We start from the raw sequence: 18,758 nt of genomic DNA, 5'->3' as shown, positions 1-18,758 counted from the left end.
AGGAATTTAAATCAATAACACATAAATAAAATTTAACTTTTATTTGGAATATTTTCAGATTTGTAGGACAGTTGCAAAGATAGTACAGAGAGTACCTGTATACACTTCACCTAGCTTCTTCTATTAACATCTTATAAAACCATGGCACATTATCAAACTAAGAAATGAACATTGGTATAGTCTATTAACTACATTATAAGCTTTATTTGGATTTCACTGAATTTTTCAACAAAGGTCCTTTTTCTGTTTCCAGATCAAACCAGAATACCATATTGCACCCAGTTCTCTGTGAATTTCTTGAACTTGCCTTGTTTCTTTATGATCTTGACAGTTTCCACCTGATTTTACAAATAAAATTTTATTAGGACACTGCTACGCCCATTTGTTTCTGCATGGTCTGTGGCTGCCTTCATGCTCCACTGGCAATGTTGAGTAGCTGCAACAGAGACTGTATGGCCTGCAAACTCCAAACTATGCGCTCTTTGTCCCTTTACAGAAAAAGTCTGCTGATCCCTGGTGATGAATAAATGAACCACAGCCTTAGGAAGGCAATGGCAACCCACTCCAGTACTCTTGCCTGGAAAATTCCATGGATGGAGGAGCCTGGTAGGCTACATACAGTCCATGGGGTCACAAAGAGTTGGACATGACTGAGCAACTTCACTCAGCCTTAGGAAATTAATTGGTACCATACTATCAATGGTACAATACTAACAACTAAGCTACAACATGAGTTTGAATCCTGTTTACTGTTAAGTAACCTTAGAAAAAGTTTTGCCATTTTGTTTTATTTATTTATTATTTTTGGCTGTGCTGGATCTTTGTTGTGGTGCTTGGGCTCTCCAGCTGTGGCACTTGGGCTTAGGTGTCATGTGGCATGTGGGATCTCAGCTTTCCAATCAGGGATTGAACCCAGATCCCTTGCACTGGAAGGCGAATTCTTAACAATGGACACATTAGACCACCAGGGAAGTCCTGTGTTTTACCTTTCTGAGTCTCAGCTTCCTCATCTGGAAAATGAGAACACCATCAGCGACTTCTCAAGCTTAATTACTGTAGGTAAACAACTTCCCACAGTGGAATGCTCTCAGTAACAACTGTTATTATTACTTTTATTAACACTAATTCTTAAAAGTTTTAATTTTTATAATTGTTTCACGTTGCCTTTCACGTCTCTGTATTTTCATGTTGTTTTCTGTTTTCATGCACTACTGCTTTCAAGCCCAAACCACTATCTCTAAGCATTATCTTTCCTTTTGTACCAAAGAACTGCTCAAATTTTTTTTGAATGTGTTATCCCGGAATAAAACTTAATGTCAGAATAGGGCCTGAAATATCATTACAGTTACATCCCAAAGGAAGTGAACATATTGAAATGATTCATAATACACTGTTTTAGGATAAACTGGTCTCCAACAAGCTCAGAGGCAGTGCTGTACTTCCTTTTTATTGGAACTTGGCAAAATAAAAACTTGGCAGTCCATCCATTTAGATCAGGTTGGAGACAGGAATGTTGAGAGAAAGCATTCTCATGAGATTTGAGACACACACACACACACACACACACACACACACGTTCACTCATACAACAAACTGTTTCCAGGGAACAGGGAGCCAACAGTGCTTCTCAAACATGAGGGAATAAGAAGAAGAAACATCTCTTTCTAGCTTCCAGAGTCAGTAACTTTGGTACTGACTATTTTTCCTTATTTACCTTTATAAACATACACCTTCCAGGATGAAAAAAATCACAGATCTGGTGAGTACCGCACACCAAATGAAACTGAAAGAGAATGTCCACATGCTTTGTGAGGCAGAATTCACACAGATTAAACAGATCAAAACCATCGTCAATAAATGTCATGCTCCAGGCGCACGCAACAGTTTTGTCTACAGATTCCTGTATGTCTGTTCTTCTAAAGGAAGTAACTCCTACTGCCATGCATAAAAAAATGCGTGACATATGTGCACACAATCTGTGATTCCAAGCTTCCAACTCTGATGTCACCGTTCACACTGGCAATTAGCTCTGCAAGTATTAGGAGACTAGCGTACTGACCGGTCTTGTGGTCACTGTCAGTGACAGAGGAAGGAGCTCATAAATAAGTGTTTTTCCTTTGGCAGCTGAGCCAAACAATCTCCTCTGGTTTCTACACATGTGATTTATTTGCATAATTTCTTTAAGATTTTTTTTTTTTTTAATAGCAAAAGAAACAGCGTGTTCTGTCCTAAGTGCTTGGGTATGCGTGCCTGGTTAACATTTCCAGTTTCAATGTTTCCTGAGAGGAAGTCATTCAAAGTGTCTTATCTAAACAACTCTAATAGGTCTAATCCAGGAAACTATCAGGGTTTTACTGTTCATAACACCATTCAGAGTTAATACCCCAGGGTCAAGCAACATTTAAAAACACTGATGTAAAATTTTACACACACTCACTCTCTCTCTCTCTCCCCGGCTCTGTTAACAGGCAACTTTTCCCCTAAGAACAGTTCTTTTAGAGAATGACATGGAATAGATGTTAAAGTTGCAACTCTTGAAAAAAAAAAATCAGGATTGATCTGACCAATATTTGGTTAGACAGTGTTTGATCAATATTAGATCTCTTCCTCCCCAAACTTCAGTTTTTATAACTCTTTTCTATGGGAAAATGGCAGAAAACGGGAAGCAAAGGGCATCAAGAGTTAAGACAAATGTCAATCCTGAGCGTTTTATTTTTTTAAACAGGAAATAGGGCAAGGATGACAAATACAATGGCCATGATTTAATTTGTGACGGCGCAAAGGAGGGCTTGCCAACCGGTAGTTTTTCAGAGGAGGTCTCGAAACCGCAGATGACAAAAAAAGCACTGGGCTGTCTTCAAACATTGAAATAATTAGCCTCACCATTGTATCCAATTTTATCGTTCTGAATGACTCTTGAAAATAAATGACATCTGACTCGTGGTAAGGAAAAGATGCGATTTTTAAAAACTGGAAATTACAAATAAAAATTGGCCACCTCTAAGTTCATTCACTCTTCATTTTTAAAATTCTTTCTTACATCTGACAAAATTCAGGCTGTAGAGTAATTGATAATTTCTGATCTCTCTGAAATGTAGCCCCCAAAAAAGGCAGTGAAATAAAGGCCTCTGAGCAGCCAAAAAAGATGTGACATGAGGGCTTATGGAAAAGCCTTTAAGGACCTTAATTTAGAGTACTTCTTCCTATCTAACTAAACTCTACCCAACTTGGTTACCAGTTTTCAACCCACTGCAGAACAGAAGTGGTAACTGAAACAAAATACGGACTCTTAAAGCAGGAACCTAACAAACATAAGAGGCAACAAACAATTTAAATGAGACCATAAAACACCTAATTCTTAGGGTATGGGGTCTTTCCATTTAAAGGTAAAACTATACCGACCCGGAGATGAGAATGAGTTTAAATTTTGTTCAAGTACTTCTCTTTCAGATGATAGAAAGCGCAATCCATTTTAAGAAACTCAGAGAAAATTACAGTCATTTTACACTGATTTTTGTTATAATTCAGTTGCCCCCAGAGCTGGCTACCCTAAAATTAATCATGTTCCAAAGGTTCTAGAAGAGGTAGGAAATGCCAGAGCAAATAAGCCTTATCCATTAAAAAAAACCACACACACGGGGGGAAAACACTTGTCTGACATCATTAAAAACATACAACCCGAGAAGGATTCCTTTACTGAATGGTCAAGACAGAAACTAGGACTGGGATCGTAAACTAGGAATGATGTGACCACCATGACTGATCTATCAGTTCAGTCAGTTCCGTCACTCAGTTGTGTCTGACTCTTTGCAACCCCATGAATCTCAGCACGCCAGGCCTCCCTGTCCATCACCATCTCCCGGAGTTCACTCAGACTCACGTCCATCAAGTCCGTGATGCCATCCAGCCATCTCATCCTCTGTCATCCCCTTCTCCTCCTGCGCCCAATCTCTCCCAGCATCAGCGTCTTTCCCAGTGAGTCAACTCTTCGCATGAGGTGGCCAAAGTACTGGAGTTTCAGCTTTAGCATCATTCTTTCCAAAGAAATCCCAGGGCTGATCTCCTTCAGAATGGACTGGTTGGATCTCCTTGCAGTCCAAGTACTCTCAAGAGTCTTCTCCAACACCACAGTTCAAAAGCATCAATTCTTCGGTGCTCAGCCTTCTTCACAGTCCAACTCTCACATCCATACATGACCACAGGAAAAACCATAGCCTTGACTAGACGGACTGATCTCTACTCTTAATAAAACAAAACAACCAAAAAACTCAGAATTCAGTTCCACTATTTTGTATTACTTTACAGGATGACCATAGGATGGTCCATGTACCCAGAGTAAAGTCTAGCCATAAGCTGTTTTGCCTTTTAAAAGGCAAACACAGGACTTCCCTGGTGGTCCAGTGGTTAAGAATCTGCCTGCGAAGGCAGGAGGGCAGGGGTTTGATCCCTAGTCTGGGAAGATCTCACACGCCGAGGAGCAACCAAGCCCGTGTGCCACAACAAAGACCCAGTGCAGCCAAAAGTAAGTAAATAAATTTGTTTTAAAAAGTAAACATGATCGGAGAGATGGCAGGGAGTAAAATAATTATGACAAGGGTTAGAATCAAGAGCAGCCCAAACCCTCTCCACGAATGTATTTTCAAAGCCTTGTCTGTAGTGTGTTCTAAGATGAGTTGAGTTAGTAATATGACATATGTTTAACTTGTTAGCTATCTTACATATGGAAACAAAATACGGTCTAACCTGCTGGCAGAGCAGGAAGATATTTCTTCAGCACTTTTTCAGACGGAAACTTTAAAAAGGGGAACGAATATATTAAGATAAAAGGCACACAGACTGCCTCAAGTCAGTGGCTTGGGGGGAAAACTGGCTGATTCTCAGGAAGTTAAAAGCCTTGGAAAACATCCAAGGTTCAGCATCAAGTTGCAGGAATCATATTAAACTTTACAACTCTTGCTTATTGATTCAATGACGCATTCTGGCCACTTCCTTGTATCTTCACCACTGCTTCAAACAACAAGGCAAGAACCCACCTTATTTCTCTGTGAATACTGGCTGATACTTAAAAAAAAAATGCTGGTTAATATGTTACACTAGCATTTTTGAAGGGGTTCATTTTGACACATGCTATCTAATTAGAAACTGCATCCAGTGCTGACAGAAAACATCAAGTGTACTAGCAGAGTTTCATTTCTGAAATACTGGCAATATGCTCAGGAATGAAGTAAGGTCTTAAAAATTGCCAGATGTAACATTCACAAAAGTTGCCAAATCCTGTGTGTCAGACCATCAACATTTCAGATACAAAAGGCAGAAGGATTTGGCTAGGCAGTAATTATTGAATACACCTATTTACATTTTTTTAAGAAAATGAATTTATCATGTAAGCTATTGTGTCTATGTGAAAGGATCTTCTGATCATTGTCATGGGCCTTATCTCAGATCCACAGACAGAATGCGAGGGAGTAAAAAAGACGACTGGGTTGAATTAGGGGACCAGGCTTTGCAGCTAAGTCACTTTGTGGTTTTGTATGAATCAATGAAGTCAGCTGACATCTGTTTCTCAGTTTTCCTATTTATTAAAAGGAGGAGTGGGATGGGGCGATGTGTAAGGGCCTTTCCAGATCTAACATTTGATGATCATCAAAACTCTGAGTCTATAAATTTCCTAGTCCTGCTGGATTATTTATAATGGTGTATCACTTTATTCTTGGTCATGTTTCTCAGCACTGAGAAACTTAGCTGTCACTCAAGTTCTCTGAACTTTAAATGATTTTATTTTCCCTATTAAAAAAAAAGATGATCCTGGGGCTTCCCTGGTGGCTCAGTGGTGGAGAATCCACCTGCCAGTGCAGGAGACACCCATTCGATTCCTGGTCCACAAAGATCCCACGTGCTGCAGAAAAACTAAGCCTGTGTGCTGCAACTACTGTGCCTGTGCGCTAAAACCTGGGAGCTGCAACTACTGAGCGTGCTGCCACAGCTACTGCAGCCGCGCCCTGGAGCCTGTCGCAATGACAAGCTCCAACTACAGAGTGGCCCTCGCTTGCTGCAACTAGAGAAAAGCCCACACAGCAAGGAGGACCCGGCACAGCCAAAAATAACTGAATAATAAAAAAGACACTGAAACCCGTGCCAGAAACAGATGCCAAACCCAGTTCTCAGGAGCCGATACCCAGGTGACAGGACTGTTAGCGGAGCTCTGACCCAGCCCACAGGAAATGGTTTTTACAAGGTCTGTGCAGGCTTAAGTGGTGACTAGACCACCTGACCTGCCTTTTGAGAAATCCTTATGCAGGTCAGGAAGCAACAGTTAGAACTGCACATGGAAGAACAGACTGGTTCCAAATAGGAAAAGGAGTACGTCAAGGCTGTATATTGTCACCCTGCTTATTAAACTTATATGCAGGGTACATCATGAGAAATGCTGGACTGGAAGAAACAGAAGCTGGAATCAAGATTGCCAAGAGAAATATCAATAACCTCAGATATGGAGATGACACCACCTTTATGGCAGAAAGTGAAGAGGAGCTAAAAAGCCTCTTGATGAAAGTGAAAGAGGAGAGCAAAAAAGTTGGCTTAAAGCTCAACATTCAGAAAACGAAGATCATGCATCCAGTCCCATCACTTCATGGGAAATAGATGGGGAAACAGTGGAAACAGTGTCAGACTTTATTTTTGGGGGCTCCAAAATCACTGCAGATGGTGATTGCAGCCATGAAATTAAAAGACGCTTATTCCTTGGAAGAAAAGTTATAGCCAACCTAGATAGCATATTCAAAAGCAGAGATATTACTTTGCCAATTAAGGTCCGTCTAGTCAAGGCTATGGTTTTCCCAGTGGTCATGTATGGATGTGAGAGTTGGACTTTGAAGAAAGCTGAGCACCGAAGAATTGATGCTTTTGAACTGTGGTGTTGGAGAAGACTCTTGAGAGTCCCTTGGACTGCAAGGAGATCCAACCAGTCCATTCTAAAGGGGATCAGCCCTGGGATTTCTTTGGAAGGACTGATGCTAAAGCTGAAACTCCAATACTTTGGCCACCTCATGCAAAGAGTTGACTCATTGGAAAAGACTCTGATGCTGGGAGGGATTGGGGGCAGGAGGAAAAGGGGACAACGGAGGATGAGATGGCGGGATGGCATCACTGACTCGATGGATGTGAGTCTGAGTGAACTCCGGGAGTTGGTGATGGACAGGGAGGCCTGGCGTGCTGCGATTCATGGGGTCGCAAAGAGTCGGACACAACTGAGCGACTGAATTGAGCTGAACTGAACTGATGCTCCATACTGGATCGAAATGTCACACAGTTCCTGAGTTGGGGCACGTTGCCCAGCGGAGACAATGCAAACTTATTATTCTGCCTCCAGGGAAATCTACGCTGGAATGGCTGAGATCTTGGACTTCACTAACTGGAATGAAAAGAGCAATGTTACAGCATCCAGGTTAGCGCGTTCAGGCACCCTCAGAGTGGAGAGGAGTCGTTTGAATCTGGAAAGCTTCTGGGCGACAGTACTGAAGTCAAGATGCCTCTTCCCTAGTTAAGGAGAGCTGCAAGCTACCCACTGCTAAGTCCAAGGCTGCGCTTTCTTCTCACTCTCTCTGCAAATGTCACAGAAAAGACGGAACTTACAAGACTTAGCTTTAGTCTTATTTTGATGGGAGAAAATACATGTGTGGGGGAATTTCTTACTATTACTGGGCTGGCTTTGCGAGGCTAGGAGACATTTGTACTGGCATGTATGTTCTGGCATAAGGCTCCAAAAAAGTATTTGAGGTGAAAGGGTATTCAGAAACAACAACAACATATGTACTGTGTTCTCAATATTCAGTCACAGGGTATAAAGTACTAAATAAAGGGTAAGTGAGATCATCTGTGTTAGGAAATTTTTTTTTTAGATGTGAAACTTCACTTAGTTGGATTTTATGTTTTGAATCAGGGGTTGGCACACTTTTTCTTACAGGGCCAGTGAGTAATCATTTCAGGCTTGTGGGCCATATGGTCTCTGTTGCAACTACTGGACTCAACTGTTACATTGTTGAAGCAGCCACAGACAACAGGAAGTGCAGGGGGATGGCTGTGTTCTAATAAAACTTAATTTACAAAACAGGTGTCTTGCCCTGAGACTGTAGGTAGCCAGCCCCTACACAAGACACTTGCAAAGCATGCGTGCTTTAATGCATTGCTTCATTTAATTCTCATGACAAATCTATGAGGTGGGGAGCTGCTGCTGTTCTTCAGTCACTCAGTCATGTACAACGCTTTGCTACCCCATGGACTGCAGCACCCCAGGATTCTCTGTCCTTCACTGTCTGCCACAGCTTGCTCAAACTCATGTCCATTGGGTTGGTGATGCCATCCAACCATCTGTCTGTTGTCGTCCCTCTTTCCCCCTGCCTTCTATCTTTCACAGCATCAGGGTCTTCTAGTGAGTTGGGTCTTGCATCAGGTGGCCAAAGTATTGAAGCTTCAGTTTCAGTCCTTCCAATGAATATTTAGGACTGATTTCCTTTAGGATGGACTGGTTGGATCTCCTTACTGTCCAAGGGACTCTCAAGAGTCTTCTCCAACACCACAGTTAGAAAGCCTTCTTTATGGTCCAACTCTCACATCCATATATGACTACTGGAAAAACCATAGCTTTGACTACATGGACCTTTGTTGGCAAAGTAATGTCTCTGCTTTATAAAACAGAGAAAAATACACTGTCTAGGTTTGTTGTAGCTTTTCTTCCAAGGAGCAAGCATCTTTTAATTTTATGGTTGCAGTCACCATCTGCCGTGATTTTGGAGCCCCTCAAAATAAATTCTGTCACTGTTTCCATTGTTTCCCCACTATTTGCGATGAAGTGATGGGACCGAATGCCATGATCTTAGTTTTTTGAATGTTGAGTTTTAAGCCAGCTTTTTCACTCTCTTCTTTCACTTTCATCAAAAGGTTCTTTAGTTCCTCTTCACTTTCTGCCATAATGGTGGTGTCATCTGCATATCTGAGGTGATTGATATTTCTCCCAGCAATCTTGATTCTAGCTTGTGCTTCAACCAGCTCAGCATTTCTCCTGATGTATTCTGCACAGAATTTAAATAAGCATAGTGACAATATACAGCCTTGACGCACTCCTTTCCCAATTTTGAATCAGTCCATTGTTCCATGTCTGGTTTTAACTGTTGCTTCTTGACCTGCATATGGGTTTCTCAGGTAAGGTGGTCTGATATTCCCATCTCTTTAAGAATTTTCCACAGTTTGTTGTGATCTGCACAGTCAAAAGCTTTAGCATAGTCAATGAAGCAGAAGCAGATGTTTTCCTGAAACTCTCTTGCTTTCTCCAGGATCCATTGGATGTTGGCAATTTGATTTCTGATCCCTCTGCCTTTTCTAAATTCAACTTGTACATCTGTAAGTTCTCGGTTCACATACTGTTGAAGCCTAGCTTGGAGGATTTTGAGCATGACCTTGCTAGCATGTGAAATAAGTACAATTGTGCGGTAGTTTAAACATTGCCTTTCTTTGGGATTGGAATGAAAACTGACATATTTCCAATCTGTGGCCACTGTTGAGTTTTCCAAATTTGCTGGCATGTTGAATGCAGCACTTAGACAGCATCATCTTTTAGGATTTGAAATAGCTCAACTGGAATTCCATCACCTCCACTAACCTTGTTTGCAGTGACGCTTCCTAAGGTCCACTTGACTTCGCACTTCAGGATGTCTGGCTCTAGGTGAGTGATCACACCATCGCGGTTATCTGGGTCATGAAGATCTTTTTTGTGTAGTTCTTCTATGTATTCTTGCCACTTCTTAACGTCTTCTGTTTCTGTTAGGTCCACACTGTCTCTCCTTTATTGCGTCCATCTTTGCATGAAATGTTCCCTTGGTATCTCCCGTATTTTGCCCATTTTGCAGGTGATGGCACTGGGGTCCTATGACCTGCCTGTGGTCACAGTCAGTGTCTGGACCTCAATTCTGAATCCAGAGCCTGAGCTACACTACCTGGTCTGATGTGCCCTTTAGATCATGACACCTTGTTTAAAGAGAGAAGTAGGACTGAAAACTGTTGGTGCAGCTATGTTTCTTATTAAAGCACAGAGGAATGAGGCTTCGGTTTGGAATGACCAATTCAGAGATAAGACATCTTCTGACTTTGAAAGTAAACATGAGAATACAGACAGTTGATGAAAAAACTGAAAGAGGTAATTTAAAAAATGCCTATCACAGTTAAAAACAAGTAGGCAGGAAAATGGGTAAACAAAAACAAGATTCTCACCATGGAAACCAAAAGCTGGATGTTATTAATAGAGAGAAAAAGCGGCGAATGAGGCAGATGACTGCTGTTCTAAAAACACTGAATGCCATTAGCTTAGGAGGGACTGGAGGAAACAGACAAAATGATCAGCAAGAGGTTCAGTTCAGTTCAGTTGCTCAGTTGTGACCCCGTGAATTGCAGCACGCCAGGCCTCCCTGTCCATCACCAACTCCCGGAGTTCACTGAAACTCATGTCCATTGAGTCCGTGATGCCATCCAGCCATCTCCTCCTCTGTCGTCCCCTTCTCCTCCTGCCCCCAATCCCTCCCAGCATCAGAGTCTTTCCCAGTGAGTCAACTCTTTGCATGAGGTGGCCAAAATATTGGAGTTTCAGCTTTAGCATCAGTCCTTCCAAAGAACACACAAGACTGATCTCCTTTAGAATGGTACCTGCCAACACATTCTTTCATTTTCTTGACCTACTCATCTGCCATTTTCTGTTCCCCCCACCTTGGCTGCTCACTCAAAACAGGCATATTTAGATTTGAAGAGACAGCTACTCCTGTCATTTCCTATGTTACTGCCTCAAATTTAATCCCAAGAAGTCTGCATTCTATTGCTGCTCCTAGTCTGCACCTCGCTTTCTTAACCCACATTGGAAGTCTCTTAACTTCGTCTGGATCTCCAAGATCTCATTTATTGTATTCATACTTCCTTACCCAGTGAACAGCTCATGGCTCACTGCTACCTGCCACTCCTGGGCACTTCATCTGTGCCTTCTTCGCTGATCTCTGTTATTCTACTCGGTAAAGCTCGACTCAGACTAAACCCAATTTATCCACTGAAGATGGCTGAAGGAAAAGAAGCTGGTGCTAAGTAATTTCACTTGAAATTTATTTTGATAGAACCCTGGGACCATCCTACTACGCTTCCCTGGTTAATTGCTTTCTGGGTCTCTGAGCTGCTTATTATTTCCTTCCTCTCAAAGCCTCCAAAGGCTCCCATTTTACTAAATTTAATGGTTAGTTGCCAGTCCTTATCTAATTCAATCACTAGGCTTCGGACACAAGTGCCCATTCTTCTCTGAAACACTACCGCCCTTTGGCTGCCGGGGTCTCACATGCTCTGCTGTCTACTATCTATTACTCCTTTCTGTCTCCTCTACACCCCAGGGCTGGAGAGCTCCAGGGCTTGTTTCTCAGATCTCTACTCTTCATCTAGTCTCTAGGTTAGGGGTTCTCAACCTTGGCGCTCCAGATGGTTTTGCTCGATAATGCTTTGTTTTGGGGCCTGTCCTGTGACACTGGAGGGTATTTATCAGTATCCTTGTCCTCCATTACTAGATACCAGTAGTCCCCATCCCTTCCCCAAGCTGTGACAATCAAAATTGTACCCAAACACTGTCAACTGTCCCTGGGAGGGGGCGGGGTGGGTCACCCTCAGTTGAGATGTAGGTGAACTCAGCCCCATGGCTTCAAATGCCACCAAGGAGCTGGTAAGCCCTCAATATATATTATACCCCCAAGCTCCAGACCTGTATATCTACTATCTTTCTCTCTTTATTTGGAGGTATTGGGTTGGCCCAAAAGTTCATGTGGGTTTTCTGTATCATCTTACAGAAAAACCCAAACGAACTCTTGGGCCAACTGTATTTGCTTATTTACATTCTATATCCCCAGCAGAATGTAATTTCCAAGCAGGCAGGGATTTACATATTTGATATTTACTCCCAGGGCCTATAATGAGGCTGGTCATGTAGATAGTGCTCAAAATATATCTGCTGCTTAAATAATTAAATATTTAATATATATTAACTCATTTCATGCAGTTCATCCAATGATGGGGCAATCAGGTAGATAATTTTTAAATATCAAGTCATCTTTTAAAGACGTATTTTCTTTAGCTCAAGATAAAAGGAATATCTTATTTTGAAATAAATGTGTGAACAGGACTAATGTGTGTGCTTAATTGCTCAGTCGTGTCCAACTCTTTGCAACCTCATGGACTGTAGCCCGCCAGGCTCCTCTGTCCATGGGGACTCTCCAGGGAAGAATACTGGAGTGGGTTGCCATGCCCACTCAAACAGTGCTAATATGATACATTGAATTTTAGGTAAATTTTTGCTATAGTCTTGAAAATAACAAAACTAGTTCTTGTTCTTTCAAGACTTCTGTTTTACTCTGTATTCTTTTCATGCTTCAATTTGCACTTGTAAATATATATGAATAAATGTGCATACATATATATTTCTTTATTTCAAGAAATAACTGTGCCTTTTGACTATGATGATGCCAGTTAGCTGCCAGTTCTTAACTGTAAGTCATTTCTTTTGGTCTAATTTACACTGATCTGAAGCATAAAGAAGAGGATAAATTTTTCAAGGAATTGTGAATCCTCCTATCCTTCAAAAAACTGCTTCCTAGATAATATCTATATAATATTTCATGTTATATAATATTTAACAATATTTGTAACAGTTATATTTATGAATAGGTTGTACTGTTTTTCCTTTATTTTCTCCTTCTCCAGGGGATGTAACAACAAAGCATAGCACTTCCTTGTCCCCAGTGAGCTCTCGACATTAAGCTCTGCATATTGATACATGCACATTATAATCAAGTTTTAAAGAAGACTATGGCATCCAACATTTTCTTTTAAAATGCAGGGAGTTTCCAGAAATCTTTCCCACAAATCTCCTTGGTTTGTTTATTTATGTGCGTCTTTACTCACTGAGCACACAGACTTGTATTTTTTTACGTAAATTTCTTGAGGTTCCTTCATTGGCTCTTCCTTGAATAGAACTGAAAGCTGTCTTAATGATTAGTGCAGGCTGGATGTGAAGGCATCTTAAAACTTTATCAGTGATGGACCAGAGGTATTAAAATATTTATGCATGCATAGCATAGAACTCAACCTCAATTCAACCAGCTCTACAGATGCTATAAACTACTACTCCGTACACTTATTTGTAACATCCACAATTATCCTGACACATTTTAGAGAGTACTCAGATTGAAAGGATTTTCTGTTTAGCCTCATTTCAGCAGGAATACCACTGCCTTCTTGCTTTTTAAAAACTGTGGTAAAATATACATAACATGAAATTTACCATCTTAACCATTTTTAAGTATATGAGTTAGCAGTGGTTTAGCACACCACTGTGCTAAACTTTTAAATGATATCTCTATTACAATTTTAATCAATATAGCTGATCATGGTATTCTGTGGGGGGAAAAAACCCTATCAAAATGTACTTACTGGTTTCAGTATTACTTTTTCATTCATTGCTGGTCCAGTAGAAATTCACAAACAAACAGCATTTAGAGGTATTTTTAAAAAATCTTTCATGTAAACAATATGCCACCAAAGACTGAATTAGATTTTAATACTTGAAAATTGTAAAAAAAAAAAAAAATTATGTCTGATTTCTCATAATTTACCCGCAAAATGAAATGTTTCAGAAGAGAGTTTTACAGCATTAACTTCCCTTCCTAAACAAAATTTTCTTTCTTTTAGTTAATTCTAAATAAATTTTAAGGAGAGATTTAAATCAAGATACTAATGAAACAGGATTTGATTAACTTACAGCCAATGAATCTGAGAGAATTTAAAAATGAACACGTGCTCACAATCTTCAACTGTAAATGAATATAAGCCTGACCCACTGAAGGAGTTAAAAATTATAAATACTCTGAACATAAGCATACTTTGGTTAGTAAAAGACTTTACAAAACACAAAATCTCACCCATTTTAATAATAAAGCTAAAGGAAGTAGATTATGGCACTGTGTTTTAGCACTGGGACAAAGAATGATTTCGCCTAGCCGATTAAATGGGCTGACTTTTGCACTAAGAAAGCTGTTTTGGGTATCTGCCGCCTTTTCTGGGAGTGTAGGTGGGGTGACCCATCCGCAAAGACACTTGCATTCTTGGACCAAGACACCACGTGGGCTGTTTTTCAAATAGAGTGGATTTCCAAGAAACCAGAATCTGCTTCTAAGACTTTGAAATTTTCAGAGAAAACCCTGACTGAGTTGGACTTCCTGCTGAAATGAGGTTAAAGAGAAAATCCTTTCAATGTGAACACTATCGAAAACGTGTCGGTGTAATTGTGGATGTTGCTGAACAAAATGCAAAGGGTTGGCGGGCAATGAAGTTGCACCCGGTTGGTGGCATTGCTTCTCTGGTTAGTCTTTCTTCAATAGCAGGTTTTCTCAAGGAGCTAGCTTGCTGTGTAGGAGAGGATGGAACTGTCCCTTTAAGAATGTGAAACTGGGGACTTCCCTGGCAGTAGAGTGGTGAAGACTCCACGCTTCCAATGCAGGAGTCACAGGTTTGATCCCTGGTCAGGGAACTAAGATCCCACATGCTACATGGCCAAATAAATAAATAGAGTGTAAATCCAATGCAGCACAGTAAACACTATTCAGCTGCTCTCTGATAAACAAGGATTAATAGTACCTATTGGGGAACTTCCCTGGTGGTCCAACTGGTTAGGAGTCTGCCTGCCAGTGCAGGGGACACAGGTTTGATCCCTGGTCTGGGAAGATTCCATATGCCGAAGAGCAAGGAAGCCCGTGCATCACGGCTACTGAGTCCATGGCCGCAACTACTGACGCCCTCGAGCCCTAGAGCTTGTCCTCCACACCAAGAGAAAGCCCACGGCAAACAGTGAAGACCCAGCGTGGCCAAGAGAAAATGAAAGAAAAGCAAGCACCTACTGGGCAACATTCGAGACCTCAACTTTTCCTCTGCAGACTGACCTGGACAGTCCACGAAGACTATACGCTCATGTCAAGGCATGCTCTGAAGTTTCTCTCTTAAGCGAGTCTGTGGTATTAGATTTACCCAGTGCCATTTACTTGCTCTCACAAGCAGAGCATCTAGCCTCACACAAGATGTATGGCAAAACCAATACAATATTGTAAGGTAAAAAGATAAATAAAAAATAAGGGAGATGGGGAAAAAAAAAAAAAAGAATCTGGCCAAAAAATGGTTACATATTAGGGAATAAAGTCCAGAGTTTTAAAGAAGAGAGAGAGAAAAAAACCCCAAAACCACTTTTGATCTGCCTTAACAGTTATTCTAGCCAAAGATAATGCTAACTAAGTGTAATAATGGAGGCGGGGCGGGGGGGGGGGGGGAGCAGGTTGGGTGGTCAGCTCAGCTACAGCACAGTTCTTGTAAGACCAGTTTTAGCCATTGACACCAACCCACGAGGAAGATGGAACCTCCATAGGAAGAGGCACAGATGAGCACTTAACTGTGCACACGAAGACCTAAAAGCCAAAGGAGGTTAGTAATGACAAATATTTGGTTCTTTAGCGCTACCTTCACGTTGAATGTTATTTCCTCCATGACGTACACGCGTTCAGGAAATGCTTTGGCCACCTCCTCCACGCTGTTGAAATATTGCACTGGCTCCTTTATATCTCGATCTTGTTCCAACAACTTGAATTGCCCTAAAATACATGATAAACGGAAGAGCTGTGAGATGCTTACGCTGGACAGCTGTCACCGTGGCAACAGCATCCCCTCCCCTTACTCCTACTCTTCTCCATCAGAGGCTTCTGAGCACTACATTAAAAACAGAAAGCCACTGTGGCAGAAGGTTTTCTCTGAACTAGGATATATATTTAAAAATTAACTTAAAAATGAAAGCAAATGTGTAGTTTCTTTATTTTTTTGCTTACATTCAGGGTTTATTCCCAGAAGATCAATATCAAATTGGATGAATGCTTGCTTAGAGTATAAACATGATGTGAAAACTCAGTGTGTTATAAATGGTTGCACATGTGGCTTGTGACAGTGGTCCTGCTGTTATTTAGTTGTAATGATGCCCCCCCACATTATATTCTAAAACCAAGGTTGAGTGGCCTGGGGGAACTGATTTTTTAAAATTAGTGTTTTTAAAATGTGCAGGTGGAATAAAATAATCTGTGGCCTCTTAGCTTTCACCAATGTCCTTGGTTTCAAGAATACATGGGCGATACTAGGGGCTCAGAAGCTCCTATAATTTGTGATGTGGCTGCGGTACACGGCCTGAGCCCGAAGGGGCTGGTGTTGGGGGGAGACCCTTCCAGTGAGTAGGGCACTTGGCATCTGGAGCAGCAGGTGGCTTCCTTTTTTACCACCATCTGTGAAATTCATGAGTGCAGATATACTATCACGGTAGCCATAGTCTGGGTGATTTTTGAAGAACTTTGAACACATTCCTAAAAATGTTAAGGATCTACTCTGCTGCGTGTACATTTTTAGCATTTGTGACACTCACTGCTACATTCTAGAGGAGCTGCTGTCAGCTTAGAATAAAAGACCATATACAATCAAGCCCGTGACACCGTGTTTCTCAGCGGTCCTTTTCTGAAGGCTGTTTATAACACTTGAGAAACTGGAAAAGGAATTAAAAACTCTTAGGAGGCAGAGTTCTCTGCATGCATCCATGGGTCATCAGGTAGAAAGGGACACTTTCATACTGACCATTCATATTCTCCACATATTTTTTAACACAGCATCTATTAGGTGGAGGTATTATTTTAGATGCTGGAGATAAAATCAATTAAGAGACCAGATAAAGATGTCCTCTTGAAGCTTTACATTGTAGTGGGAGACAGGAGATATATACAATAAATCAATGGAGTAAAAAGTATGTTAGAAGGTGAGTAATGAGTTTATGTGCTCACTTGTTTCTGACTCTGCAACCCCATGGATCGTAGCCCACCAGGCTCCTTTGTTCTTGGGATTCTGCAGGCAAGAACACAGGAGTGGGTTGCCCTTTCCTTCTCCAGGGGATCTTCCCGACCTAGGGACTAAACCCGTGTGTCCTGGACTGCAGCTGGATTCTTTACCAGCTGAGCCATCAGCCAAGCCCATCAGAAGGTGAGAAGTGCCATTAAAAATAGGGTGAGGGGGTTGGAGAGTACCCACTGTCCAGAGAAGGCATGTGTGAGAAAGTGACTTTGATGGAGCTGGGTGGAGAGTTCTTAGAATTCTCAACACAGGCAACAGTCTCCACAGAGACCGTCAGGCAGATGGGCTGGTGTGTGCGTGGTATGCTACCAGTGAGGCTGGACTGGGGTGAGTAAAAGCCAAGAAGGAAGAGAAAGAAAGTCAGAGAAATAACAGGTGGTTTTGAGGGTCCACAGCTTTGCAGAACTGTGGTTCTTCATCTGATTAGGACGGGGAGCCACCTGGGGGTGTGCATGGAAAAGCAATGATGATTATAGAAGAATCGTTCCGGTCGCTTGTTCAGGACACACTGTGAAGGATCCAGGGGTAGAGGCAGAGACACCAGTTAGAGGCCCCGCCATCATGCAGGTGTGAGACGGCAGGTGTTTGGAAGAGGTAAGAGAATGTCAGGAATCTGGCCTGAGTGGAAAAGGAATGGAGATGCCATTGACTGAGATGGGCAGGTCTGGAGGGGTAGGATGAGGAAGTAAGGCCAGGAGTTAAGTTTGGACTCAGGCTTAGTCCTGTCTTGGGCTTCCCTGGTGGCTCAGAGGTTAAAGCATCTGCCTGCAATGCAGGAGATTCGGGTTTGATCCCTGGGTTGGGAAGATCCCCTGGAGAAGGAAATGGCAACCCACTCCAGTATTCTTGCCTGGAGAATCCCATGGAGGGAGGAGCCTGGTGGGCTACAGTCCACGGGGTCACAAAGAGTCAGACACGACTGAGCTACTTCACTTTCTTTCTTTAGTCGTGTCTGACTCTTTGCGACCCCATGGAGTGCAGCGCGCCAGGCTCCTCTGTCCATGGGATTTCCCAGGCAAGAATACTGGAGTGAGTTGCCATTTCCGTTTCCAGGGGATCTTCCCAACCCAGGGATCAAATAGGTGTCTCTGGCATTGGCAGGCAGACTCTTTACCACTGAGCCACCAGGGAAGCCCTTATTAGACATAGAAATGGAGATACCCTGAAAGCTCTTTAGATGGACAACATAAGTGTGGCAGTCAAGAGAAAGGTCTGATTGGAGATGATAATGCTGAGCGCCATCAGCACATGGATGATATTTTCAGTCATGACATTTAATGATGACGAACATGGGCTTAAGTGCAGACTGAGGAATGGTCAGGGGAATAAGGAAAATCCAGAAGCCGTACATCCTAGAAGCCAGGTGATTCAGGTGCTTTGCCCCAACAATTCCACTGCTCATATCAAAACCCCCAATTAAATACAAGCTGCTGAATCCAACAGGTCTCAGTCTCATTTCACAGTTTTGCATGCAACACTTGACATCACTCCCCCTTCTTCTCCTGGAGGCACTTGAATCAAAAACACAAAAACAAAACAGAGCTACCACCTCAGAGGGCTTCATGAAAGGAGTGTTTTCAGGGTATATGCAGGTTTGGGTTTTAACAAGATGCAAGTAATGTCAGAGATGGGTTTACGGATGTAGGGATTTTGCTGGTGATGGACCTTGATAGAAGCGTTTTCAAGAGTTAAAGGGTAGGCGGTGATGACAAAATAGAGGATGCGCCCAGACATGACAGCTCGAGTACCTTCTAGAAGGACGTAGA

General features: G+C 42.0%; 1 protein-coding gene across 4 annotated transcripts in view; it reads right to left on the bottom strand.

The window, feature by feature from the left end:
- GAREM1 (GRB2 associated regulator of MAPK1 subtype 1) overlaps positions 1 to 18,758 on the bottom strand; it is a 236,686-nt gene that overhangs the window by 40,596 nt on the left and 177,332 nt on the right. For 3 of the 4 annotated variants that reach the window (XM_015103608.3, XM_027960788.2, XM_060405377.1), the window contains exon 3: positions 15,574 to 15,704. The exons of the other annotated variant lie outside the window; for it this stretch is intronic. In XM_015103608.3, coding sequence (XP_014959094.3) covers positions 15,574 to 15,704 — 131 coding nt within the window. The remainder of the gene's footprint in view (positions 1 to 15,573; positions 15,705 to 18,758) is intronic. 4 annotated transcript variants of the gene reach the window in all.

Source organism: Ovis aries, chromosome 23 (assembly GCF_016772045.2).
Source record: "Ovis aries strain OAR_USU_Benz2616 breed Rambouillet chromosome 23, ARS-UI_Ramb_v3.0, whole genome shotgun sequence".
In the NCBI taxonomy this organism is placed as follows: Eukaryota; Metazoa; Chordata; class Mammalia; order Artiodactyla; family Bovidae; genus Ovis; species Ovis aries.
The sequence above is the reverse complement of the archived record's forward strand: the minus strand, read 5'-3'. Positions and strand labels throughout refer to the sequence as shown.